This window comes from Carcharhinus amblyrhynchos, unplaced genomic scaffold (genome assembly GCF_965287045.1).
Source record: "Carcharhinus amblyrhynchos unplaced genomic scaffold, sCarAmb.v2.hapA scaffold_86, whole genome shotgun sequence".
NCBI classification, from domain to species: Eukaryota; Metazoa; Chordata; class Chondrichthyes; order Carcharhiniformes; family Carcharhinidae; genus Carcharhinus; species Carcharhinus amblyrhynchos.
In genome coordinates this window covers 645,943-672,734 of record NW_027649826.1, presented here as the reverse complement: position 1 = coordinate 672,734, position 26,792 = coordinate 645,943, and the positions used below count along the sequence as shown (strand labels likewise).

The window sequence follows — 26,792 nt, the reverse complement described above, 5'->3', positions numbered from 1 at the left end:
ACCCCCTCATCCTTTCCTTCAATAATTCTTTGTTTCTGTTTAAACAAAGTGAAATGGGATAAAAATGCTTCCCAATCCTTCTAACAATGATAACAGTTTGTCTGCATTTAATATTGAACTGTTCAGTGTTTGTAACATCACATGAAACCTTCTGTTGAACCTTTTTTTACATGTGCCGACAGTAATCATGCAACTGAGTTCCTTCATCCATGTATGATTTTCCTCCTTTTCTTCATTCTCTGTGAACCTTACATCTTCACTCTAGTGTGTGTCTTTTATTTGAGGGGATATTCCTGCTTGAAGCCAGAACAAAGTTTCATAAAGTTTCATCGTAACCTCCTAGGTCTGAGCAAGTCACGTCTGACATGCAGTGTGGGGCCGGGGACATCCTAACTGTGAGGTATCCAAAGATGTCCCTACAACAGGCCAGAGGTCCTTTAGTCAGGGTTGTACCACATTGCCGAGAAGTTCAATTCTGAGGGTTCCCACCACCTCTCCTGTGATAATACTGTCACTCCCTCTGGTAGATCTGTTCTCTCATGGGACAGACATTGAGTGATTCCATTCCAAAAAATGGAACCAGCAGACAAAGCTAATTACCAAATATTGAGGCTAATTAGCTGCTATATTCCTGATCACATCTCAGGCTGTGAACAAAATAAAACGCAGATAACCAACTGAAGACTAGTCTGAGACATTCTCCTCATTAATCTACTGTTGCTGAGAGAATAACTGATGATGGAAAACACACACGTTCAGGGCAGTAGAATAGAATAGAAGATTAATGGATCAACAATATCAATAAATTACATTTACACAGATAGAATTGTGGCAAAGTAGAGTGAAAATCTAGTGATTGAAAATGAAGATATTTTAACAGTAAATCTCAGTGTTTCCTATCCTCTGGTGTCTGAACCCAATAAACCAACAATGTTTGAGTTTTGAACTTTGCTATGTTTGAAAGTTGATATTCCAATAATAAAGACGTTATACAATACGTAATACAAAGAGAAAAAAAAACATCACAGCCAGTAAATGGAGACTGTTTCTCCGTGTTTCTAAAAGAACAGGGGGAAATGTAATCACTGTCAACAGGCAACAAAATGAACATCCTTGTCAAAATTGATCAATGAATAATCAGAATAATTCAATTAAAATGATATGTCATTTAATCCGGATGCAGCTCTAAATAAAAGTACAATGTGTTAATGGTTTGTGCTGATCAGGGTGAAGGTCTTGTTTATGACCCTGATGTGTAGTTAATCTTTACCCAGGGTGTGTTCGATAATCTGCTGTAAGCTCTACACTAATTTATCAGGACTCTCTGGAACCAGAATCAAGAACCACAGCACAAGGTAAGAACCGAGAATATACTAACAACTATTCCAGTGATTTAAGAAAGGAAACATGAGCCTTTGTTGCATTTTACAGAGTGGTCCAGTAGATTTATTGAATAGTTAACAGCACTGAGGAATGTCAGCGAGTCTGTGCCGGACAGTGCAAGATCAATCCTTCTAACCCAAATATCCTGCCTCCCTTATCACCCTGTTTCCTTCAAATCGATTGGTTTTCTTTGGAAGAGATTGGAGAAATTGAAACAAAGATTTTCATTTGTTCAAACAACAGTTACAGTTTCTCTGCACTTTGTCGAAACCGCTCAGAACTTTAAACATCTATCGAAAAAACCTCTTAATTCTGTTCTCCATGTTGCTAATGTAAATTAATATTACTAATGTAACTGACTGTTATCAATATAACTGAATGTAATGATACCAATGTAACTGAAGATCGTCATTTCTGGCACCATTTTAATCAACATTTTCTTCACCTCTCTGAACAGGTTATGTTCTTTTTTAAGTATGTGTCCAATGTTCAACTCAATATTCCTGCGTAAGGCTGAACTAATAGTTTAGGTTATCTTCATTCAATTCGGGCTCATAGATTTCGCACTCTGAGACATCCTAATTGGGCATACCCAAAAAAGATGCTGGGGACACCCACGCCACACCCCAGAAATCCCCGGTAAATCTTGTGTGACAATTAACCGAGAAGTTCATAGAACATAGAACATTACAGCGCGGAACAGGCCCTTCGGCCCACAATGTTGCGCCGACCAGTCTTATTTTTAAAAAAAACCATTGACCCACTAATCTAAACCAATCCCTTTTCGTCCATAAACCTATCCACCAATCTCTTAAACGCCCCCAAACTAGGCGCATTTACAACTGCAGCAGGCAGGGCATTCCAGTCCCTCACCACCCTCTGGGTAAAGAACCTGCCCCTGACATCCGTCCTATAACTATCCCCCCTTAATTTAAAGCCATGCCCCCTCGTGCTAGCTTTCTCCATCCGAGGAAACAGGCTATCACCATCCACCCTATCTAAACCTCTAATCATTTTATATGTTTCTATAAGATCCCCTCTTAGCCGCCTTCTTTCCAGTGAAAACAACCCCAAATCCCTCAGTCTCTCCTCATAGGACCTCCCCTGCATACCAGTCAACATCCTGGTAAACCTCCTCTGCACCCTCTCCAAAGCCTCCACATCCTTCCTGTAATGTGGGGACCAGAACTGCACACAGTACTCCAAGTGCGGCCGCACCAGAGTTGTGTACAGTTGCAACATGACGCTGCGACTCCTAAATTCAATCCCCCTACCAATAAACGCCAAGACACCGTACGCCTTCTTAACAACCTTATCTACTTGATTCCCAACTTTCAGGGATCTATGTACACATACACCTAGATCCCTCTGCTCCTCCACTCTATTCAAAGTCCTCCCGTTAGCCCTATACTCAACACATCTGTTATTCCTACCGAAATGGATTACCTCACACTTCTCCGCATTAAACTCCATCCGCCACCTCGCGGCCCAGCTCTGCAACCTGTCCAAGTCACCCTGCAAACTTCGACACCCTTCCTCACAATCTACCACACCTCCGACTTTGGTGTCATCAGCAAACTTACTAATCCACCCAACTATACCCTCATCCAGATCATTAATAAAGATTACAAACAGCAGTGGCCCCAAAACAGATCCCTGAGGCACACCACTCGTAACCGAACTCCATGATGAATAATTACCATCAACCACCACCCTCTGTCTCCTATCTGCTAACCAATTCCTGATCCAAGTACCTAAATTACCACCAATCCCATACATCTGCATTTTCTGCAGAAGCCTACCATGGTGAACCTTATCAAACGCCTTACTAAAATCCATATATACCACGTCTACTGCCTTACCTCTATCCACCTCTTTGGTCACTTTCTCAAAAAACTCAATAAGGTTAGTAAGGCACGACCTACCCGCTACAAAACCATGCTAACTATCTCTAATCAATTCATTACTCTCCAAATAACTATAAATCCTATCCCTAATAATTCTTTCTAAAACCTTTTATTCAATCTTTTATTGAGCCATCGTCCTGTAATGGAACCACCAGATATTGTGATGTAAATTACAAACTTCTGATTGTTCAGACTGACTGACAATAGTCATCACTTAGACAAATTTAGAAAAAGATAAATCCACTTCAAACTTAGATCTCACTAGATTACTGATGCATCTATCGATAACACGGTGATCGATAGATCGATAGATCCACAGACCACCCACCAGTGGCTAATAATCCAATAAGAACAATAGACTGCCATGACACTCCATGTTATTCCACATCTAACTTCCTAACATCCTGACCGTCCCCTCGATCCCCTCTGGCCAAATCCACAGAACGCCTGTTCCCCTCCCCGTGTCCCGACTTCACCACCTCCACATTCCACTGGATCCCACGGAAAACCACCTGATCTACAGAGCACTTCTGACAGTGTCTTCCGTGTGAACCCACCAGACCATGCCTGCCTACCAGACACTGCCATGTGAGTTATTATGAGCCCCTTGGGGAAACCCCACCTCCCTTCCTCAGGACTACAAATTTAATTACCCCCCAGTCAACTCGTCGCTGACTAAATGCCATTGAGCACCATTCACTACTGACCCCTATACCCACTGATCATCCAGACCATCTGAACATCCCCCTGCAGCCCACCCTCCCCACTGAGCACCATTCACTACTGACCCCTATACCCACTGATCATCCAGACCATCTGAACATCCCCCTGCAGCCCACCCTCCCCACTGAGCACCATTCACTACTGACCCCTATACCCACTGATCATCCAGACCATCTGAACATCCCCCTGCAGCCCACCCTCCCCACTGAGCACCATTCACTACTGACCCCTATACCCACTGATCATCCAGACCATCTGAACATCCCCCTGCAGCCCACCCTCCCCACTGAGCACCATTCACTACTGACCCCTATACCCACTGATCATCCAGACCATCTGAACATCCCCCTGCAGCCCACCCTCCCCACTGAGCACCATTCAAAGACTTGACCATTCTAATGACTGACCCGGCTGACAATCTGACCGATCTCCACCAAGTAACAACGTCATTGAAAATATGACACCCCAGAGGAACTTCATTCACCGTCTGCCAACACCACACTGAACATGTCCTGTCCAAGCCTTTCACTGACCATCCCCTTGGTCATCCGTCCCTCTGGCAACTTCCTTGACCACCCAAAGGCCTAACATTGCCCATAGGTCCCACGCTACACCCTAACTCCACTCCCACTACGTAACCTGCCTACAAACCTCCCAGAGATCCATGGGACAAAGCCATTTCTCTTCACCACAAGATTAGCCCCTCCATCTTGAATAGGGCAACATAACTGTCCCCCCACCAGCTGATGGATACAACACTGCCTCACTTTCAGCTCAGTGCACCCATCGAGAACCACCCAACATAGCACAGAATTCCAGCCCATCTTCCACAGCCAAGCCAACACCCCACTGACTATTCTGATAATGATTTTCCAACCATCACTAGATATAGAGGAGCTAACTGAGGGCTGCAGAAAGGCAAACTTAGTTCAATTGTTTTAAAAAAAGATGTCAAGGGAAATGCCAAACAATTATAGGCCAGTTAGCCTTAAATTGGTGGTGGGCAAATTAATGGAAATAATCCTGAGTGAGTGGATTAATTGTCAAGTAGAAAGGCAGAGATTTATCAGGAATGGTCAATGTGTATTTGTTAAAGGAAGATCTTGCTTCACAAATTTGATTGGATTCTTTGAGGATGTGATGAGAAAGGATGCTGGAGGTAGTGCTGTGTATGTTGTGTACATGGAACTTAGCCAGGTCTTTGACAAGGTCCCATATGGCAGATTGGTGAAAAGTGTAAAAACCCACGGGGTAGAGTGTAATGTGGCAAACTGGATAAAATGTTCCACAGTGCTCGCTTTTGCAGCTCCTTACACTTTGTGTTACAGATTAACATTGTGGAAATGAATGGGGCAGCATGATTTGGAAATTACAGAGTCATAGCCATAGAGATTTACAGCATGGAAACAGGCCCTTCGGCCCAACTTGTCCATGCTGCCCTTATTTTTTTAAATCCCTAAGCTAATCCCAATTGCCCGCATTTGGCCCTTATCCCTCTATACCCATCCTACCCATGTAACTATCTAAATGTTTTTCTAAAAAATAAAATTGTACCCGCCTCTACTGCTACCTCTGGCAGCTTGTTCCAGACACTCACCACCCTCTGTATGAAAAAAGATGCCCCTCTGGACACTTTTGTATCTCTCCCCTCTCACCTTAAACTTCCAGTTTTAGACTCATCTGCCTTTGGGTAGGGGAGTCGAAAATTTGCAGATAGGAAAACATTGGCCCAGTAGTGAACAGTGTAGAGGGTAGCTATAATTTTGAAATAATATAAATGGGTTGGTGGAGTAGGTGGTGAAGAGGCAGATGCATTTTAACACAGAAGAGTGTGAAGTCATGCCATTAGGGAGGTAAAGCAGTTATAGAGATTACACGATAAATGGAAATATATTAAGAGGAATAGATAAGGTGAATGATCATGGTGTACAAGTACACTGGTGCCTAAATGCAGCAGTTCAAGTAGATAAGGTTGTAATGAAGGCATAGGGAATGTTCTCCTTCACTGCCAGAGGTATAGAATACAAAACTAGGGATGTAATGTTGGAATTGGACAAAATACTGATGAGGCCACAGCTGAAATGTTCTTGTCCCCATATTACAGTAAAAATGGAATTGTTCTGGAATGAATGTAGAGGAGGTTTACAAGAATGGTGCCAGGGCTAGAATACTGTTGCTATGAGGAGAGATTAGATAGGTTGTGGTTATTTTCCTTGGAAAATAGTTAACTTAACCCAAAAATTACTTGAGCCCGGACACATTATTGGAATCTGGAGCTTTTTCCTTCACAAGTGATGAACCCTGCGCTATGGTTTTGTGACCGAGATATCCCACACTTTGCGCCTAGAAAATGCATTTGGTACAGTTCTGATGCAATGCTGTTTCTGAAGACTCTAACACTTGATTCAGGGTTGCTGAGGTGTTCCTCCTCAGTTTTCCCTGTAATTAGATGCCATAAAAATGAACTCCTCCAGGAGGAAAACCTTGTCACAGATTATCCATTGTTCCCAGCATGGTTTGAAAACAGAAACTCCAGGTAATCACATACACACAGTGTCATCATTTTTAATAACAGGGATATTTGATGCTCCCCAACTGAATGGACTCATTGAGTGGCTGCAAAGAATCAAACTCCTCCTCCTCCACTTTACCTTTCATGGTGAAGGACACTGTCCAGTACTTGAAAAAGTGAGGAGGATAATCTGTGGATCAACAAACAACTTCACTATGGTGCCACGCAATGTACCCAGTTCATCTGAATATTTCTGACTGGAATCCTCTGTCACCTTTGTGTGCTTTATTTCATCCCAGTTCTACAGAACTTCACTGAGCAGCCATACCCTATGGATAAGGCTCCTTTCCTTTTACCACAAGGACGTGTTCTCCCTTTGTATGCAATTCCCATTTCTAACACTGGAAACAATGGTCTGGGCTTTCTGGTGTACATCTGAAGTTTGATCCCTGTCTGAGTAAGGGCTGGTGCCTGGTTAGAGTCCCAAGTTGTCTTGCTGGTCCTTTACAGAGGCAGAGGTTCCCGTGTCCACCACCACCTTGGTTTGTTTTCCACCGACCTCCACTGTTTCATAGATAGGTTTCACACACCCTGACTCACATTAAACATGTTGTAAGAGTGCTCCTAGAGCAAAGAAAAGTACAACACAAGAACACACCCTTCGGCCCTCCAAACCTGTGCTGATTATGATGTGCTAACTGAAATAAAAAGCCCTTCTGCCCTTACTCGGCCTGTATCCCTCTATTCCTTCCTTTTCCATCTACCCATCCAAATGCCATCTAGGGGTAGCACAGTGGTTAGCACTGCTGCTTCACAGCTCCAGGGACCTGGGTTTGATTCCCAGCTCGGGTCACTGTCTGTGTGGAGTTTGCACATTCTCCTCGTGTCTGCGTGGGTTTCCTCCGGGTGCTCCAGTTTCCTCCCACAGATGTGCAGTTTAGTTGATTGGCCATGCTAAAATTGCCCCTTAGTGTTCTGAGATGTGTAGTTTAGAGGTATTAGTGGGTAAATATGAAGGGTTGTGAGGATAGGGAATGGGTGGGATTGTGGTCGGTGCAGACTCAATGGGCCAAATGGCCTCATTCTGCACAATAGGGTTTCTATGATTCTATGATGGCCTTAAATGTTGCGAATGTGCCTGTGTCAACCACCACCTCTGGCAGCATGTTCCAGGCTCCAACCATTCTCTGTGTGAAAAACTTCCCCTGCACATCTGTCTCAAACTTTCCCCCTCTCACCTTGAACCCTTTTACTGACACTTGCACCCTGGGGAAAAAGCTTCTGAATTTGCACCATGTCTGTGCATCTCATAAGTTTCTAAATCTCTATCAGGTCTCCACTCAGCCTGTGGCTGTTCAGTGAAAACAATCCTTGTTTATTCAACCTCTCACCATAGCCAACACCCTTCAGACCAGGCAACATCCTGGTGAATCTTATTTGTGCTCTGCAAAGCTTCCACATCCTTCTGGTAGTGTGGTGACCAGAACTGCAGGCAGTACTCCAAATGTGGCCGAACCAAGGTTTTATATAGCTGCAGCATGATTTGCCAACGCTTGTAATCAATACCCTGGCCATATGTCTTAATAACTATGGCCACCTATGTTGCCATGTTTAGGGAACTGTGGACCTGCACACCCAGATCCCTCTGTGTCTTAATGTTCCAAAGGTTCTGCCGTTTACTGTACAATTCACACATAAACTTGATCCTCCAAAATGCAGCACCTCACATTTATCCAGATTACATTTCATTTGTCATTTCTGTGCCCAAGTTTCCAATCTATCTATATCCTGTTGTAAACTGAACACTATTGCCCTCTCCACCAATCTTCGTGTCACCCGCAAACTTACTAATCAGCCCATCCAGTTTTCCCCAAATGAAATAGGTCCCAGCACTAATTCCTGCAGAACATTACTAACTATAGATCACCATTCTGAAAAAAAAACCCTTGCCCTGCTGCTTTCTGGGGCGAATTTTCCTCTTCTGCCCACCATGGAAATCGGAAAGCCGAGGTAAGGTTTGTTGACCTCGGGTTGGCTTTTACAGTTTTGGGACGAGCACAGCCGTAACATCCTGCCCTCTGTCTTCTATCACCAAGCCAGTTCTGTTTCCGTCTAGCCAGCCCACCCAATTCCTTGTGATTTCAGTTGTTGTACTAGTCTGCCATGTGGCATCCTGTCAAACGCCTTAGTACAGTCCATATAAACTACACCCACAGACCTTCCCTCATCAGATATCTTTATCACCTCTTCGAAAACCTCAGTCAAGTTGGTGAGACATGATTTTCCCTTATAAAAACCACGCTGCCTGACACAAGCTAGTCAATGTCTTCCAAATGTGCACATATCCTCACCAGAAGCTTCTCCACCACAGACGTTAGGCTCAGTAACCCTTGATTTCCTGGATTATGCCGGCTTTCTTTCTGAAACAATGGATCAACAATGGCTATTCTCCAGTCATCTGGAATCTCGTCTGTGGTTAAAGAGGATGTGAAGATATCTTTTTTATTCCCCTATTTCTTTCCTCCCACAGTAAACTGGGGTCAATCCCATCTGTCCCCAAGGACTTGTCTACCTTCATTTAATTGAGATACTTATTGCTTTCTTCTTTGATATATTGACATTCCCTAGAGTGTTCACACACCTATCCTTGGCCTCAACATCCTCATGCCCAACCCTTGATGAATATGGATACAAAGTACTTATTAATGATCTCATTGACTTCCTGTGATTCCACACATACCATGTGCCCATTGCCCATGATTGGGCCTATTCTTTCTTGGGCTACTCTCTTGCTCTGAATACATACATAAAAGATATGGGATTCTCCTTCACCCTGTTTGCTAAAAACGTTTTAGCCCTCATAATTTGATGATTCAATTCATTTTTTTATTTTCTCCACACTCCTCAGAGGCTTTGTCAGTTTTTGTTTCGTTGCCTCGATCTATTTTTTGATTTTTTTTGACTAAGCTTACAATTTTCCTTGTCATCCATGGTTCCCGATTTCTGCCATTTCTATCCTTCATTTTCTCCAGGTCAGGCATGTCCTGCATTTCAACCAATTGGCCTTTAAAAGCTTCCCAAATGCCAGTCCTGTATTTGCCCTCAAAGAGCTGCTCCATATCCGCACTCCCCTGTTTCCTGTCTAATTTGGATGTATTTGGCCCTTGTCCAGTTGAACCGAGGGTCACTCTTGCCTTTATCCATTCCTACCCGAAGTCTTATGGAATGATATGGAATCCTTTGCTCCTGTATCTGCTCTGAGCTTTCCAGGTGATGTATAGCTGACTGAAGCTTTTTCAGATTTGAATTCCCTTACTCTGCTTTCGACTTGCTCTTAGCATCTTTACAGTTCTTCATTAAACGCCCCCTTTTTGTTGCAGTGGTGACAAACAGCATCAATAAATTTGTGGTGTGTCCCTCGATACCTGAAACATCCCATTGCTTTCACTAATCTTCTCACTGCCTCTTTACTTGATGCAGTGCCCCCTCCTGCACACCACCATTGGTCTTCTGGATATCTTTTGCTGCTGTTGAGATGGGGGAATATTATTCTGTCTCAGGCAAGGTTAGTTCCAAAGGAAGGTGGTGAAACTTGAAGCTGAACCTTAAGAAATGAGAACTACGTAGTCGGCAGGATTCAAACATGTGCAGGGAAACCTCAGTGGATTTCTAGTGCATTGTCCTAACCACTTGGTCGTGACTAAACATAACATAGTGTCTAAAATCACACTGATTTTATACCAAAATTGGAGGTGTGGTAGATTGTGAGGAAGGGTGTCATAGTCTGCAGGGAGACTTAGATAGGTTGCAGAGCTGGGCCGAGAGGTGGCGGATGGAATTTAATGCGGAGAAGTGTGAGGTAATTCACTTTGGTAGGAGCAACAGATGTGTCGAGTATAGGGCTAACGGGAGGACTTTGAATAGTGTGGATGAACAGAGGGATCTAGGTGTGTGTGTACATAGATCCCTGAAAGTTGGGAATCAAGTAGATAAGGTTGTTAAGAAGGCGTACGGTGTCTTGGCGTTTATTGGTAGGGGGATTGAATTTAGGAGTCGCAGTGTAATGTTGCAACTGTACACTACTCTAGTGCGGCCGCACTTGGAGTACTGTGTGCAGTTCTGGTCCCCGCATTACAAGAAGGATGTGGAGGCTTTGGAGAGGGTGCAGAGGAGGTTTACTAGGATGTTGCCTGGTATGGTGGGGAGGTCCTATGAGGAGAGACTGAGGGATTTAGGGTTGTTTTCGTTGGAAAGAAGGCGGCTAAGAGGGGATCTTATTGAAACATATAAGATGATTAGAGGTTTAGATAGGGTGGATAGTGATAGCCTTTTTCCTCGGATGGAGAAAGCTAGCACGAGGGGGCATGGCTTTAAATTAAGGGGGGGTAGCTACAGGACGGATGTCAGGGGTAGGTTCTTTACCCAGCGGGTGGTGAGGGATTGGAATGCCCTGCCTGCTGCAGTTGTAAATGCGTCTAGTTTGGGGGCGTTTAAGAGATCTCTGGATAGGTTTATGGACGAAAAGGGATTGGTATAGGCTAGTGGGTCATTGTTTTTGTAACTGGTCGGCGCAACATCGTGGGCCGAAGGGCCTGTTCTGCGCTGTAATGTTCTATGTTCTATGTTCTATGATCTCCAGTCAAAGAAATTACCAATGTTACAAAAAATGTTACCAAGTGTTTCAGCATCTCCCCAGGCTGATGTTAACTTTTCTACCCCAATATCTCTCTCCTTTTTTCTGCATCTTGAGGGGAATTGCTTGATAGAGCAGACGCAGCACGGTTGAGGGGAAGTCGTGTCTGACAAATTTACTGGAGTTCTATGAGGATGTGTCTAGGGCGGTGGATAGAGGAGAGCCGGTGGATGTGGTGTTTCTTGATTTTCAGAAGGTGTTTGACAAGGTACCTCACAAGAGGTTATTGCAGAAGGTCAGGGGACATGGAGTTGGGGGTAGGGTGTTAGCGTGGATAGAGGATTGGTTGTCAAATAGGAGGCAGAGAGAGGGGGTCAATGGGTGCTATTCGGATTGGCGGTTGGTGAATAGTGGAGTGCCCCAGGGGTCGGTGCTGGGGCCTCAGCTATTTACCATTTATATAGATGATCTGGAGGAGGGAACCGAGTGTAGGGTGTCGAAATTTGCTGATGACACAAAGGTTGGTGGAAAGGCAAATTGTGCGGAGGGTGTGGAGAGTCTGCAGAAGGATCTAGATAGGCTGGGCGAATGGGCCAGGAAATGGCAAATGGAATTTAATGTTGGCAAGTGTGAGGTGGTCCACTTTGGTAGGAATAATGGTAGGAAGGACTATTACTTATGTGGAGAAAAACTGCAGCAGGCGACGGTGCAGAGGGACCTCGGGGTCCTTGTGCATGAGTCGCAAAAACCCAGCTTGCAGGTGCAGCAGGTGGTCAGGAAGGCGAATGGGATGCTGGCCTTCATAGCGAGGGGGATTGAATATAAAAGTAGGGAGGTCTTGCTGCAACTGTATAGGGCATTGGTGAGGCCGCAGCTGGAGTACTGTGTGCAGTTTTGGGCGCCGCACCTGCGCAAAGGTATTTTGGCCTTGGAGGGAGTGTAGAGGAGGTTTACTAGGCTGATACCGGAGTTGAGGGGGTTGAACTATGAGGAGAGGCTGAATAAACTAGGCTTGTACTCGTTAGAGTTTAGAGGAATGAGGGGAGATCTCATTGAGGCGTATAAGATGATGAATGGGATGGATAGGATAGAGGTGGAGAGACTCTTCCCGCTCAGAAAGGACAGTAGGACTAGGGGGCACAGCCTCAAGATAAAAGGGGGGCGGTTTAGAACGGAGTTGAGGAGGAACTTCTTCACTCAAAGGGTGGTGAATCTCTGGAATTCTCTGCCCGTTGAAGTGGTGGAGGCTGCCTCGCTAAATATTTTTAAGACGCGGGTTGATGGGTTTTTGATAAGAGAGGGGATTAAGGGTTATGGGGAGAGGGCGGGAATGTGGAACTGAGCCACGACAGATCAGCCATGATCTTATTGAATGGCGGGGCAGGCTCGAAGGGCTAGATGGCCTACTCCTGCTCCTATTTCTTATGTTATGTTCTGATATCTCTTTCTACATATTCACTCCTTCGATCCTCCATCTCTTCAAGGGATATGGGGGGATGGGAGGAATGAGGATATTGAATTCGATGATCATCCATGATGGAAATGCATGGCGGATCAGGCTCGAAGGGCAGAGTAGCAAACTCCTCTTTCTAGTTTCTCAAAACAGAAGCAGGCCATTCCCCATCCCTGTCCCTTCCTCTCTGTTCCCCGGTCATACACTGAAAATTTCCATTCGAATTCAGTAGAATGATGAAAAACAATTCAATAAAATATTGATCAGGATAATTTTGGTGACAGTCATTGTCCTATCAACAGAATAAGATGAGACTAAAAATAAAATGATCAGCTCCTTTAAATCAAACAAAAAATCTGCAAGAAATAAAACTTGTAGTGGGTGCGAATGGATCTGTTGCGGTTATATTGGAATTGTTGAATGCCATAAATGTCTATAACCTGACTATATTCGAACTGGAGGTGGTTCTTCCACAGCCAAGATACATTCTCTGAATTTAATTCCGTGTTTAGTTCAATAATAATAGAATTGTGTTTCTCGGGTAGAAGGAGAGAAGTTTAGTTTTCAAACAGGTTCTGTAAATTAGTTTGATAACTGGCTGAAGATAGGTTTAGACATTTGAATCAGAGAGCATACAATGATCTGTTTCTGAGTGTTGCTTTGGTCGGTTTTGGTGAGCAGCTTTGCAGTTCTTAGATTCACATTTGCTGAGCGAGAGAGTTGGGTGAAGCGACACTCGAGGTGCTCCATTCATTTTTGATTATTCCTCAGAGATGAGCGACGGCCTGGTTAAGTAGGATTTGGTAGGTATTTGTGTAACCCTTATAATTATCAAAACTAGATGAAGTATAAGTCATGGGGTTGTGTTAAGGACAAGTCATGACTCGACAGTTTGGCCATGTGGAAAGTTGATGTGTGATGTGGGAAGGAAAGAACATTTCCAGAGCCCGCAGTGTGTCCACTTTCCTGAAGAGTTTCACGTTGTAACTACCTGGAGCTGGAACTGTGGCTAGAGTCACTGTGGAGCATGCACAACGATGACCTCTACATGGATTACATCACATTTAGGTGGCCCTACTGCAGTTAAAGACTGAGATCCTTGCTCTTGAAATTTATATATTTATGTTAGTAAAACCCAGACGCCATTCCACGAGCCTAAGTTAGCATTGTTATACTGCAAGTAGCATCACATTATGAATCCATTGTCGAACAGGTTTCAGATATGTGGGAACAACAGTATTTTTTTGTTAAGGCTGGGCAGCAGTTGACTGCCGGTGAAGTCCTGATTAAGACACTTTGCTAAAAGGGGCAGAATGTTAGAGATAGAATCGTGCTGCTCTAGAGCATAGAACAAGGCCTTTCGGCCCATCTTGTCTCTGCCGGCCATCAAGCACCTATGTTTTCTCATCTATTTTCCAGCACTTTGCATGTAATGCCTCTGCCATAGTATTGCAACCACTTGTATAGATGCCAAAATACTGTGAGAGTTCACTCACTTCTACCACCCTTTCAGGCAACGAGTTTCCAGATTACCATTACCCTCTGGGTGAAAACATTTTTTTCTCAAAACCGCTCTGAATCTCCTTCTCCAAACGTAAAATCGTTCCTCCCTTTTTATTGAACTGTCTTGTGAGATGAAAAGTTTTTTTTATCCTATCTACCCAATCTATGTTCCTCCATCTGGGCTAACATATTTCCCCAGGAACATATCAGTAACTTATTCAATCAACAATGAAACTCCACTCTCTCTCCCTTTCTGGCGGTACTTCTTAAAACATTGAATACTCCTCAATGCTTATTTCCAATACTTGGTAACCTAGCAACCATTGCTCTGTATTACAAAATAAAACAATAACCATTGACAACTATTCACACAACTATTCTATTTTGATTTGGAAGCTCTGAGCATTCAGGTATGAAATCGTAAGGTAAACACTTTTGATGTTTCTTGTCCCATTCCTAAAATTTTTACTGAGTCCTTATCTGACCCTGGTCCTTGATTTCACTGCCAATCAACATTCATATTCACCTTTTCCGTCTTTTTTCTTGATTACCCCAACTTGGAATAGTCACATAGATTCCCATCCCTCTGGCAAATTGATTTGAAGCCTGTCCAACCATTCTAGCAAGAACTCCCCAAGGATATCAGTCTTGTTCCTGCCCCGATGTAATTCATGTCTTGGCCTAAAATGATCAGAGGGTTAATTGAGTAAATCAATTGAAAATGTCCTTGTGTGTAATTGATAAGGAACTCATTATGAGAAAGTGAGGTTTGGAGGGATTATGATTTCATCATAACATCCTGTGGTTGAGAAAGTAATGTCTGTACTTAGGGGCACCCTAACTACGGAGTTCCCCAGGATGTCCACACCTGGGCTGGAAGTTCTCAGTTAACACCATATGTTAATTTCCTGAGATGTTCAATCTTGATTAATCCCTTCCAGGTTTCTGCCACCACCTCTGGTCGATCTATCCTCTGGTGGGACAGACATTGTGTAATTTAATTCCAAAAAGTATAAGCGCAGAGAAGAGTAACAACACAATATTGAAGTTACGTATTAGTCACATTGCTGTTTAGAAGGTTGGAAACAGAATTACCGCATGTAATGAAACAGAGACCATCTCCACAACATTTCAATCATTACTCCACTGTTGCTGGAAAATAAGCTATGAAGGAAAGTGTACACATTCAAGGCTGTTTAAACTGGTTAAAATGATAGATGTCTGGATACCAAAATTAATGGAGCAAAGATGCAAATACATTACATTTACTGAGATAAAATTGTAGCAAAATAGAATGAAAAATCTAGTGATTGAAAGGAAAGGTTTTCTTCAACAGGAGAGCTCAGTGTTTCCTATCTTCTGTTGTCTGAACCCAAACAAGGGACAATGTTCTTTTCACTTTTCTCTCTCTGTACATTTATAGTCAGAGAATAACATTATAGAGTGGGTAACAAAATGAGGAAAACATCAAATTGAACAACTTCAGACACAGTTTTTCTGTGGGTCTGAAAGAGCCGGGGAAGGCAGTCACTGTAAACAGGCATACAAAATGAATGATTTTGTCTAATTCGGTCAGAGATTTTTCAGAATAAGTTAATATAAATAAGGGTGTGTGAGATTCAGACCCAGCAGTAAATGAGAGCAAAACATGGTGAGGGATTGTACTGATCAGGCTGAAGGTGGAGTTTGTGATTCTGGTGTGTAATTGTCCTTAATCCAGGGTCTGTTGAATAAACTGTTGATTTCCCTACATTAATTTATCAGGAAGCAGGAATGATAACATTTGCACAAGGCAAGACCCCAGGATATCCGAACCATCACTATAATATTTAACATCGAGCACCAATGCCAAATCAACTTTTGATGAAGTTGTACAGCAGATGCATTTAAAACTTAGGTCGCTGAAGGAGCTCAGTGGTTCATATTAGGTTTCTGTCAGGACAATCCAACCAATATCACTACCCTGCCTTTTCCCCGTGACCCTGCTTCCTTTCCTTTAATACTTACTCATTTCCATTTGAAGACATTTATGAAAATGGGTTAGAAATCTGATGAATCCTTCCAACAATGGTAATAGTTTCTCTGTGGTCACTGTTCAATTTGTTTGTTGTTTTGAACATCATTTGCAAGATTCTATCGGTCTCTCTTCTTCCTGTCCAGATCCTGTCCATGCAGCTGAGGTCCTTCAAATCTAGTATGATATTCATCAATCATTTATTCACCCTATTTAACATTGTTACCTTTTTTCTCAAGTGAATGTTCTTTATTCTTTACATGACCTCGTTCTGCTTGAAACTGAACGAAAATTTTATGAAGTTTCATCATAACTTTCTGTGTCTGATTGATTAATATTGGAGCTGGGGTTGGTGGTGGGCAGGGAGGAGTGTCTTAACTGCAAATTCCTCCAAAGATTTGCCCTAAGTGCAACCAGCAGAGAATCGTAATCACAAATTATTGAATATATTTGCTTTTGATTTTCCTGTTGACAGCTAAGACTAAATATAAATATTTCAAATAACTGACTGGAGACATTTCCAGAGCAAACTAATCACTGTTCTGTTGTTACTTGGAAATGGACCTGTGAAGGACATTGCACAAACTCAAGGCTGGAGTACTTGGCTAATAAGATAGAAGCCTGGATAGTGAGATTAATAGAATCACGATGCCAATGCATTATATTTACTGGGATAGAACATAGAACATAGAACACTACAGCACAAACAGGCCCTTCAGCCCACAAGTTGCGCCGATCACATCATCACCTACCAACCTACAGACCTATCTATAACCCTCAATCTCATTAAACCCCATATACTCATCCAGGAGTCTTTTAAAAGACCCCAGCGAGTTCGCCTCCACCACCACTGACGGCAGCCGATTCCATTCACTCACCACCCTCTGAGTGAAAAACTTACCCCTAACATCACTTCTGAACCTCCCTCCTTGCACCTTAAATCTGTGTCCTCTCGTAGCGACCATTTCAAACCGGGGAAATAGCCTCTGAGAGTCCACCCTATCTATTCCTCTCAACATTTTGTAAACTTCTATCAGGTCGCCTCTCAACCTTCGTCTCTCCAGGGAAAAGAGTCCCAGCTCCCTCAACCTAACTTCATAAGGCATGCCTCCCAGTCCAGGCAACATCCTTGTAAATCTCCTCTGCACCCTTTCAATAGCTTCTACATCCTTCCTATAGTGAGGCGACCAGAACTGCGCACAATACTCCAAATGAGGCCTGACAAGGGTCTTATAAAGTTCCAGCATTACCTCCCGACTCCTAAACTCAATCCCTCGATTAATGAAGGCCAGTACACCATACGCCTTCTTGACCACCTCCTCCACCTGCGAGGCCGATTTAAGAGTCCTGTGGACCCGGACCCCAAGATCCTTCTGCTCCTCAACACTACTCAGACTTCTGCCCTTGATAGTGTACTCGTTCATCCCGTTGGTTCTGCCAAAATGGACGACTACACATTTATCCGCGTTGAAGTCCATCTGCCACTTCTCCGCCCAGTCCTGCATCCTATCTATGTCCTGCTGCAACTTTTGCCATCCTTCCAGATCATCCACAACACCACCGACCTTCGTGTCATCAGCGAACTTACTTTCATGGCGAAAAACTGCAGCATGCGACGGTGCAGAGGGACCTCGGGGTCCTTGTGCATGAGTCGCAAAAACCCAGTCTGCAGGTGCAGCAGGTGGTCAGGAAGGCGAATGGGATGCTGGTCTTCATCACGACGGGGATTGCATATAAAAGTAGGGAGGTCTTGCTGCAGCTGTATAGGGCATTGGTGAGGCCGCAGCTGGAGTACTGTGTGCAGTTTTGGTCGCCGCACTTACGCAAGGATATTTTGGCCTTGGAGGGAGTGCAGAGGAGGTTTACGAGGCTGATACCGGAGTTGAGGGGGTTGAGCTATGAGGAGAGGCTGAATAAACTAGGCTTGTACTCGTTAGAGTTTAGAAGAATGAGGGGAGATCTCATTGAGACGTATAAGATGATGAATGGGATGGATAGGATAGAGGTGGAGAGACTCTTCCCGCTCAAAAAAGACAGTAGGACTAGAGGGCACAGCCTCAAGATAAAGGGGGGGCAGTTTAGAACAGAGTTGAGGAGGAACTTCTTCACTCAAAGGGTGGTGAATCTCTGGAATTCTCTGCCCGTTGAAGTGGTGGAGGCTGCCTCGCTAAATATTTTTAAGACGCGGGTAGATAGGTTTTTGGTGGGCAAGGGGATTAAGGGTTATGGGGAGAGGGCGGGAATGTGGAACTGATCCACTTCAGATCAGCCATGATCTTATTGAATGGCGGGGCAGGCTCGAAGGGCTAGATGGCCGACTCCTGCTCCTATTTCTTATGTTCTTATGTTCTGATTTTCATATTTACATCTGACCCTGACATTGATATTATCCTTATTACAGAGTCTCAGAATCAGGGAACGTCTGTCAGTATCATGGCTGAAGGTTCAAACAGGGGAGAATGTTCAATATCTCCAACAAGAATGAGATTGGACACAGGTAGGATCACAAAAAATACAGATCTAATTTCTGTTTTGTCTGCTGCTCACACAGGAAGAGGGAACAGGACAGGGACTGAGTAGAAATTGGGAGTGAGGCACCATCTAGAGCGGGTTTATCCAAAGTTCAGCCCAGGGGCCGGGTGTGATTTGTGAATCTCCTCTATGTGTCCCCGGAGGCAGTTTTCAAATTGTTGTCAAACAGCTGAGTTCAAATTCAAATTTGGACATTGTAAGGTTGACAAAGGGTGACTCAAACAGAGTGTTCCTGAGTAACAGTGAGAGACGTGGGCCACAGAAATAGGAGTGATAGTGGTTGGAGATTCTGTTGTCAGGGGAATAGACAGATTCTTCTACAGCCCTGGCACATCACACATGGTAAGTTACCCCCTCGTACCAGAGGAAAGAATATCCTGGAACTGGTGGCATCGTCTTTGAGAAGGAGGAAAGACCAAAAAGATCCATGTTTTGAAGTAGTGACACAGATGGAAAGACGTTCATAGAGCAGCTGTTAAAACTGAAGCACTGGAATGAAAAACAAAGCATGAGTTAGTGATATCGGGATTATTCTGTGCTGGGTCAGGTCAGGAGGGAAATAAGAGGCTGGGTCAATGTGAAACTGCAAGGCTGGAACAGGAGTGGGGTTTCTCATTCTCGGCTTCAGAAGGAAGGGCCCCAGCATCTGGACCATGAACCCATCAAGGACAATGGAAAGATAAGTGGAAAAGGGAGAACAAACAATTCATACGAACATCTGAAATAGGAGCAGAAGGAGGCCGTTCGGCCCCTTCATCACTTCTGCTGTTCAATGGGATCATCACTGATCTATTTGTGTTTCAAAATCAACAGCCTCTGAAAGAAAAAACTCATCATCTCTGACCTAAAAAGACAACTTTGTTTTAAATAGTGTCCTGGACGTACCCACAAGGGGAAACATCCTTTCCATGTCCTCGGTGTCAATGCCGGATTTTATAGACTTCAATCAAGTCACTGCTCACTTTTCTGGAATCTGAAGGAAACAAGCCCAGTCTGTCTCGTGTTTCCTCATAAGATAACCCGCTTCTTCTGGGTATCAATCCAGTTAACTTCCTTTCAATAGCATCTAATACACGAATTGTTAAATAATGAGCTCGTTAACTAGGCACAATATTCATCAAGTCATTTAGTCAGAGGTTTACAGCATGGAAACAGGCCCGTCGGCCCAGCTTCTCCATGCCAGCCTTTTTTTAAACCAGTAAGCTGGTCCCAGTTGCCTGTGTTTAGCCCATATTCCAATACCCATCTTACCCATGTAACTTCTAAATGTTTTTTAAAAGACAACATTGTATCTGACTCTATTAACACCTCTGGCAGCTTGTTCCAGACACTCTCCACCCTTTGTGGAAAATACTGCCCCTCTGGTCTGTTTTGTATCTTTCCCCTCTCACCCTAAGCCTATGGCCTCTAGTTTTAGACTCCCCCACCCCCTACATTTGGGAAATGTTGTTGACTGTCTACCTTATCTATGCCTCTCATTAATTTACACTCTGTATAATATGTCCCCTCAGCCTCCTACACTCCAGGGGAAAAAGTCCCAGCTTATCCAGCCTCTCCTTATAACTCAAACCATCAAGTCCCAGGAGCATCCTAGTAAATCTTTTCTGCACCCTTTCTTGTTTAAAACTATCATTTCTAGAATAGGGTGACCAGAACTGTACACAGTATTCCAAGTGTGGCCTTCCCAATGTCTTGTACAACTTCGACAAGACGTCCCAACTCCTGACCAATGAAACCAAACATGTGGAATGTCTTCTTCACCACTCTGTGACTTCACTTCTGAGGAGCTGTGAGCCTGTTCCCCAAGATCTCTTTGTTCTGTAACTCACTAACACCCTACCATTAACTGAGTAAGTCCTGCCCTAGTTCAGTCTATCAAAATGCATCAACTCGCATTTATCTAAATTAAACTCCATCTGCTGTTCATCAGCCGTTTGAGATGTGGTCTTCCCAATTCCCTGTAAAACTGAAGCGTAATATCCTTTTATCTTCAAGTCCCCTCAAAATAAAGGACAATATTCCATTAACCTTAATTATTTGCTGTACCTGCAAATTATTTTTTTCTGACTCATGCACTAGAGCACCCAAATCCAAATGCATCAGAATTCTGCAGCCATTCTCCTGTTTTGTAATTCTGCTTATTTTATTCTCCCTGCCAAAGCAAACAGATTCACATTCTCCCACAGAATACTCCATCTGTCAGTTTTACTCACCAATGCACAACTTCCTTGTATCCCCTTCACAATAACTTTTTCTACTGATGTTTGTATCATCTGTAAATTTAACCTTGATGCCATTGCTTCTCTCAACTATTTCATTCATTTAAAAAAAAATAACAAGTTGATGTCACATCATAGACGCTTGCAGCATTCCACTTGTCCCAGCCTGCCAATCAGATAAAGCATCCATTCATAATTACTGTTTTCTACCAGTCAGCCAATCTTCAATCAATACTATTATGTTAATCCCTGCACTGTCATCTTTCATTTTCCACAAAACTTGTCCCTGGAATCCACGTGCAGCATGTCTACAGACTCCTCTTTATCCTTCAAAGAACAGCAAGAAGTCTCACAACACCAGGTTAAAGTCCAACAGATTTATTTGGTAGCAAAATCCACTAACTTTCAGAGCACCGCTCCTTCATCAGGCAACTGGGATTTCAGTTCACAAACAGGGCATATAAAGACACAAACTCAATTTACAAAATAATGGCTGGAATGTGAGTCTCCACAGGCAATCAAGTCTCAAAGGTACAGACAGTGTGAGTGGAGAGAGGATTAAGCACGGATTAAAGAGATGTGTACTGTCTCCAGCCAGGACAGTTAGTGAGATTTTGCAAGTCCAGGCAAGTCATGGGGTTACAGAGAGTGCGACATGGACCCAGTATCCTGGTTGAGGCCATTCTCGTGTGTGGAACTTGGCTATCAGTCTCTGCCCAGTGACTCTGCGTTGTTGTGTGTCATGAAGGCCGCCTTGGAGAACACTTATCCGAAGATCAGAGACTGAATGCCCGTGACCGCTGAAGTGTTCACCAACAGGAAGAGAACAGTCTCGCCTGGTGATCGTTGAGAGATGTTTATTCATCCTTTATTGTAGCATCTGCATGGTCTCCCCAGTGTACCATGCCTCGGGACATCCTTTCCTGCAGCATATCAGGTAGACAATGTTGGCTGAGTTACAGGAGTATGTACCGTGTATCTGGTGGATGGTGTTCTCCCGTGAGATGATGGTATCCGTGTCAGTGATCCGACATGTCTTGCAGAGGTTGCTGTGGCAGGGTTGTGTGGTATTGTGGTCACTGTTCTCCTGAAGGCTGGGTAGTTTGCTGAGGACAGTGGTTTGTTTGAAGGCAGGAAGTGGGGGTGTGGCTACTTTCAAAGAACACCAATGAATTAATTAAGCACGATTTCCCTTTCCATGCTGACTCTCCCAGATTTCCTTGAGTTTCTCTGTGTCCAGGTACAATCTTCTTAATGATCGATTTGAGTGCTTTATCTGTGACAGAACTCAAAGTAACTGGCCTAGAGTATCTTTTTTTAACCTCCATCCCTATTGAATACACAGGTTAAATTTATCAGGTTTTCAGCTTGATGGAACCATTTCACAAACTAGGGAATTTTAGAAAATTAACACCAATGTATCCAGTACCTCATTACCCATCTCTTTGTGATCCAAGGATGAATGCCATCTCAATCTGGAGATCTGTCAGCCTCAGCTCGAGCAGTTTGCTCAGTACCATCCTTCTCGTGATTGCAATTTCATCAAATTTCTTTCCTAATCACTGTCCTACAGATATTACTGAATGCTTCTGTATCCTCTAGAGTGTAGACAACAGCAAATTGTGTTCACTTCATCTGCTAGTTCATTATTATCTGCTAGTCTCTCCCCATTGTCACTCTCCACAGGGCCAGCACCAACTGTACCAACTCTCTTCCTGTTTGAATACTTGTAAAAACTCCTACTATCAACTTTCACCATTTTTACCGGCTACCTGTTTATTTCAGTGGACAACACAAGTCTTAGACCCATTCTTCAGCCTCAACCTGGTTCTTGTCAGGCAACATCTTTTACACTCTTGCTCTTTACTGCAGTGAACAGTGTCATTCCCCCTCACTAAATTCTTTTGGAACAAAGTGTCCGGCTATTTCTCTGTCTGCCTGATATTACACAGTGTCTTCAGTTCAGCTTCCAGATCAGTAATCCAGATACGAATTTCCTCCAGCTGCTTATACTTTTCCTGACAAATGCATCAGCAAATCGCCTTGTAATCCAAAAGCTCCCACATTTCCACAGCTGCAATGTAGCACCAGTGGTGCCTTTGCTACTTACGTTATTTACTTAAATTGATTGCTCATTTAATTAACTTAGAATAATTCCTATGTATACCACACCTCTCTCCCATGCACTGAAGTCCCACTTGAAGCTAATTTGCTGCTCTCGGTCACCGTCTTACTCTGGTGTAGTTATGTATCCCTTACACCCCTTTTACACAATACAAAATTAATATAGATACTGTTACCTGGAAAGAACAGCAATGAGTGAAAAAAACATATTTCGAGAGCATGAAATGAAACTTGCAGTGGTATTAAATCAACAGTTAGTTTTTTGGTTACATTTGGGAACAGACGGTGGTCAGTAATAATGTAGACCCTGTGAAAACTGATAATAGCGATATTGTCGGTGAAAATATGGAAATGTGGATATGTCAAATGCCAAATTTGCATCAGAATTTACAGTGAATTAGGGAATAACATGCCAGACATCTCCAGGAATCTAATGATGAATCAGAGATGAGGTTCATTCCAGTGTTTTAAACAAAGTCGGTGAGGCATTTTTCTCAGATTCATTATAGAGGTTTGAGCCTTGTTGGTGAAGCCTGTATTTATTACCCATCTTATCTTCCCTTGAAAGGTGGTGATAAGCTGCTGCTGACTTGAACCTTTGCAGTCCATATGGTGCAGGTAGACCCACAGTATATTAGGAAGGGAGTCCCGGGATTTTGAAAGAAGTGGGATATCAGTCCAAGTCAGGAAATTTCATGTGGTCATGTTCCCATACATATGCCACCCTGCTGGTGGTAAAGGTCATGGGCTTGGAAGTTGCAATAGTTTGCCAATCAAGCATGTTGTTTTGTCATTAATAGTATTGAGTTTATTGCATGTGAATGGAGCTGGTTTCTTCTGGGCAAGAGATGAATATTCCATCACTTTACTGACTTGTGCATTTTAAACAGTGAACGGGCTTTAGGGAATTGGGAAATGAGAAATATCTGCTGCAGAATTCCCAGCCTCTTACCTGTCCTTATAGCCACAGAATTTATATTGTTTGTCAAGTTCAGTTTTGTCTCAATGGTAACCCAGGGAATATGGTCAGTGGAAGATTCAGTGATGGTAATTCTGTTGAATGCCATGGGGAGATGATTAGATTCTCTGTTGGCAATGCTCGTTGTGTGGCAGTTGTCTGGTGTTAGTGTTACCTGCCACTTATCTGTCCATGCCTGGGTACAGTCTTGTTCCTGTTTTATAGGGACAGATAGCTCAATTGTACAGCACCTCACTCCCTTAGCCACCAATGCATAAGAACATAAGAAATAGGAGCAGGAGGAGGCCATCTAGCCCTTCGAGCTTGCCCCGCCATTCAATAAGATCATGGCTGATCTGAAGTGGATCAGTTCCACATTCCCGCTTTCTCCCCATAACCCTTAATCCCCTTGTCTATCAGAAACTTATCTACCCGTGATATTCAATGAGGTAGCCTCCACCACTTCAATGGGCAGAGAATTCCAGAGATTCACCATCCTCTGAGAGAAGAAGTTCCTCCTCAACTCCGTTCTAAACTGAACACCCCCCCCCCCTCCTTATTTTGAGGCTGTGCCCTCTTGTTCCAGTTTCCTTTTTAAGTGGAAAGTATCTCTCTACCTCTATCCTATCTAGCCCCTTCATATTCTTATATGTCTCTATAGATCACCCCTCAGTCTTCTAAACTCCGACGAGTACAGGCCCAATCTACTCAATCTCTCCTCAGAAGCGAACCCCTCATTTCCGGTATCAACCTGGTGAACCTTCTCTGTACTCCCTCCAAGGCCAAAATATCCTTTTGCAAATAAAGGGACCAAAACTGCACACAGTACTCCAGCTGCGGCTTCACCAGTACCCTGTACAGTTGCAGCAAGACCACCCTGCTTTTATATTCTACCCCCCTCGCTATAAAGGCCAGCATCCCATTCGCCTTCTTGATCACCTGCTGCACCCACAGACTGGATTTTTGCGATTCATGCACAAACCCCCAGGTCCCTCTGCACCGTAGCATGTTGTAATTTTTCACCATTTAAATAATAATCCATTTTAATACTATTTCTTCCAAAGTGGATAACCTCACACTTGGCAACATTATTCTCCATCTGCCAGGCCCTCGCCCACTCACTTAGCCTATCCAAATCTCTCTGCAGACTCTGTGTCCTCCACACAATTTGCTTTTCCACTCATCTTTGTGTCTTCAGCAAACTTTATTACCCGACACTCAGTCCCCTCCTCCAGATCGTCTGTGTACATGGTAAATAGCTGAGGTCCCAGCACCGATCCCTGCAGCACTCCACTAGTCACCAACTGCCAATCAGAAAAAGCACCCATTTATTCCAACTCTCTGCTTCCTATTAGACAACCAATCCTCAATCCATGCTAACACCTTACCCCCAACTCCGTGCACCTTAATCTTCTGCAGCAACCTTTTGTGAGGCACCTTATCGAACGTCTTCTGGAAATCTAAAAACACCACATCCACCTGTTCCCCTCTGTCTACCGCACTAGTCACATCTTCATAAAAATCCAGTAAATTCGTCAAACACGACTTCCCCTTCATGAATCCGTGCTGTGTCTGCTTGATCGAACTATTCCCTTCCAGTGTAATATATCCAATATATGCACAGTGACAGTAATATGTATCATTTACAGGAGGAACTGCGGCAACCCACCAAAGCTCCTTCAACATTTCACAATCCATGATCTCTGTCACCCTTGAGGGACGAGGGCAGCAGATATATGGGAAGGCCACTATCTGCAAGTTTCCCTCCAATGGCAGTTCAGGAAAGAAAACAAATTCAAACCTTACCAGCAACTCCCACATCCAGTGAATAATTAAACAAAAATGTTGGTTTTATATTTGGAATTGATAGCCTTTTAACAATGGATCTTTATGGATTTGGGGCTAAGTTTGTTACAGGGGTACGGTCAGATATACTTTCACTGAATGTTTCTGTGTTCCCACAAGGTGTTTGATAATACGGTTCACAGGGGGCTTCAGTTGCTTCTTGTAAAGTGTAACGACATGGATAGAAACTCATTGACAAGTTTATTTTTCTCCATTTGTGTTCACAGATCCAAACTCCACAATCCCTGAGTTCCTGACAAACTGTGATGAATATCAACTGTTCAAATTGACAAAATTCTACCGGGACAGACTAGAGCAGGCGATGGAAGGAGGAGTGGATGGAGTCAGCTTATCGTTAACATACGAGAGGATTTTCACTGGACAAGAACATGGGGTAAGTGGGAGGGACACAGAATGAATTATTTCAATCAGTGCAAAACTTTCAGGATATATTGACAAATGATGGTAAAAGAACAGGTTCTGTCCAGATAATCTTCGAGTATACACGGAATCACAAGCTGCACTGATAATGGAGTTATTGATGAATAATATTCCTGTCTGTAAGTCTACACCAGACCCAGGTACCCCCCCGGGGACAGGGGCTCGGCCGCACTCGCCCCGCCCGGGGACAGGAGCTCGGCTGCACTCGCGCCCCCCCCGGGGACAGGAGCTCGGCTGCACTCACCCCCCCCCGGGGACAGGAGCTCGGCTGCACTCGCCCCCCCCGGGGACAGGAGCTCGGCTGCGCTCGCCCCCCCCGGGGACAGGAGCTCGGCTGGACTCACCCCCCCCGGGGACAGGGGCTCGGCTGCACTCGCCCCGGGGACAGGGGCTCGGCTGCACTCGCCCCCCCCCGGGGACAGGAGCTCGGCTGGACTCACCCCGGGGACAGGAGCTCGGCTGGACTCACCCCCCCCGGGGACAGGAGCTCGGCTGGACTCACCCCGGGGACAGGAGCTCGGCTGGACTCACCCCCCCCGGGGACA

The 26,792-nt window shown here is 44.0% G+C and overlaps 1 protein-coding gene across 1 annotated transcript in view; it reads left to right on the top strand.

Moving 5' to 3' along the window:
- The first annotated feature begins 1,281 nt into the window (after window positions 1-1,281).
- LOC145337961 (NACHT, LRR and PYD domains-containing protein 3-like) overlaps window positions 1,282-26,792 on the top strand; it is an 88,949-nt gene continuing 63,438 nt past the window's right edge. The window contains exons 1-3 of the mRNA XM_080182740.1: window positions 1,282-1,355; window positions 18,530-18,625; window positions 26,034-26,200. Coding sequence (XP_080038866.1) covers window positions 18,562-18,625; window positions 26,034-26,200 — 231 coding nt within the window. The 5' untranslated portion in view covers window positions 1,282-1,355; window positions 18,530-18,561. The remainder of the gene's footprint in view (window positions 1,356-18,529; window positions 18,626-26,033; window positions 26,201-26,792) is intronic.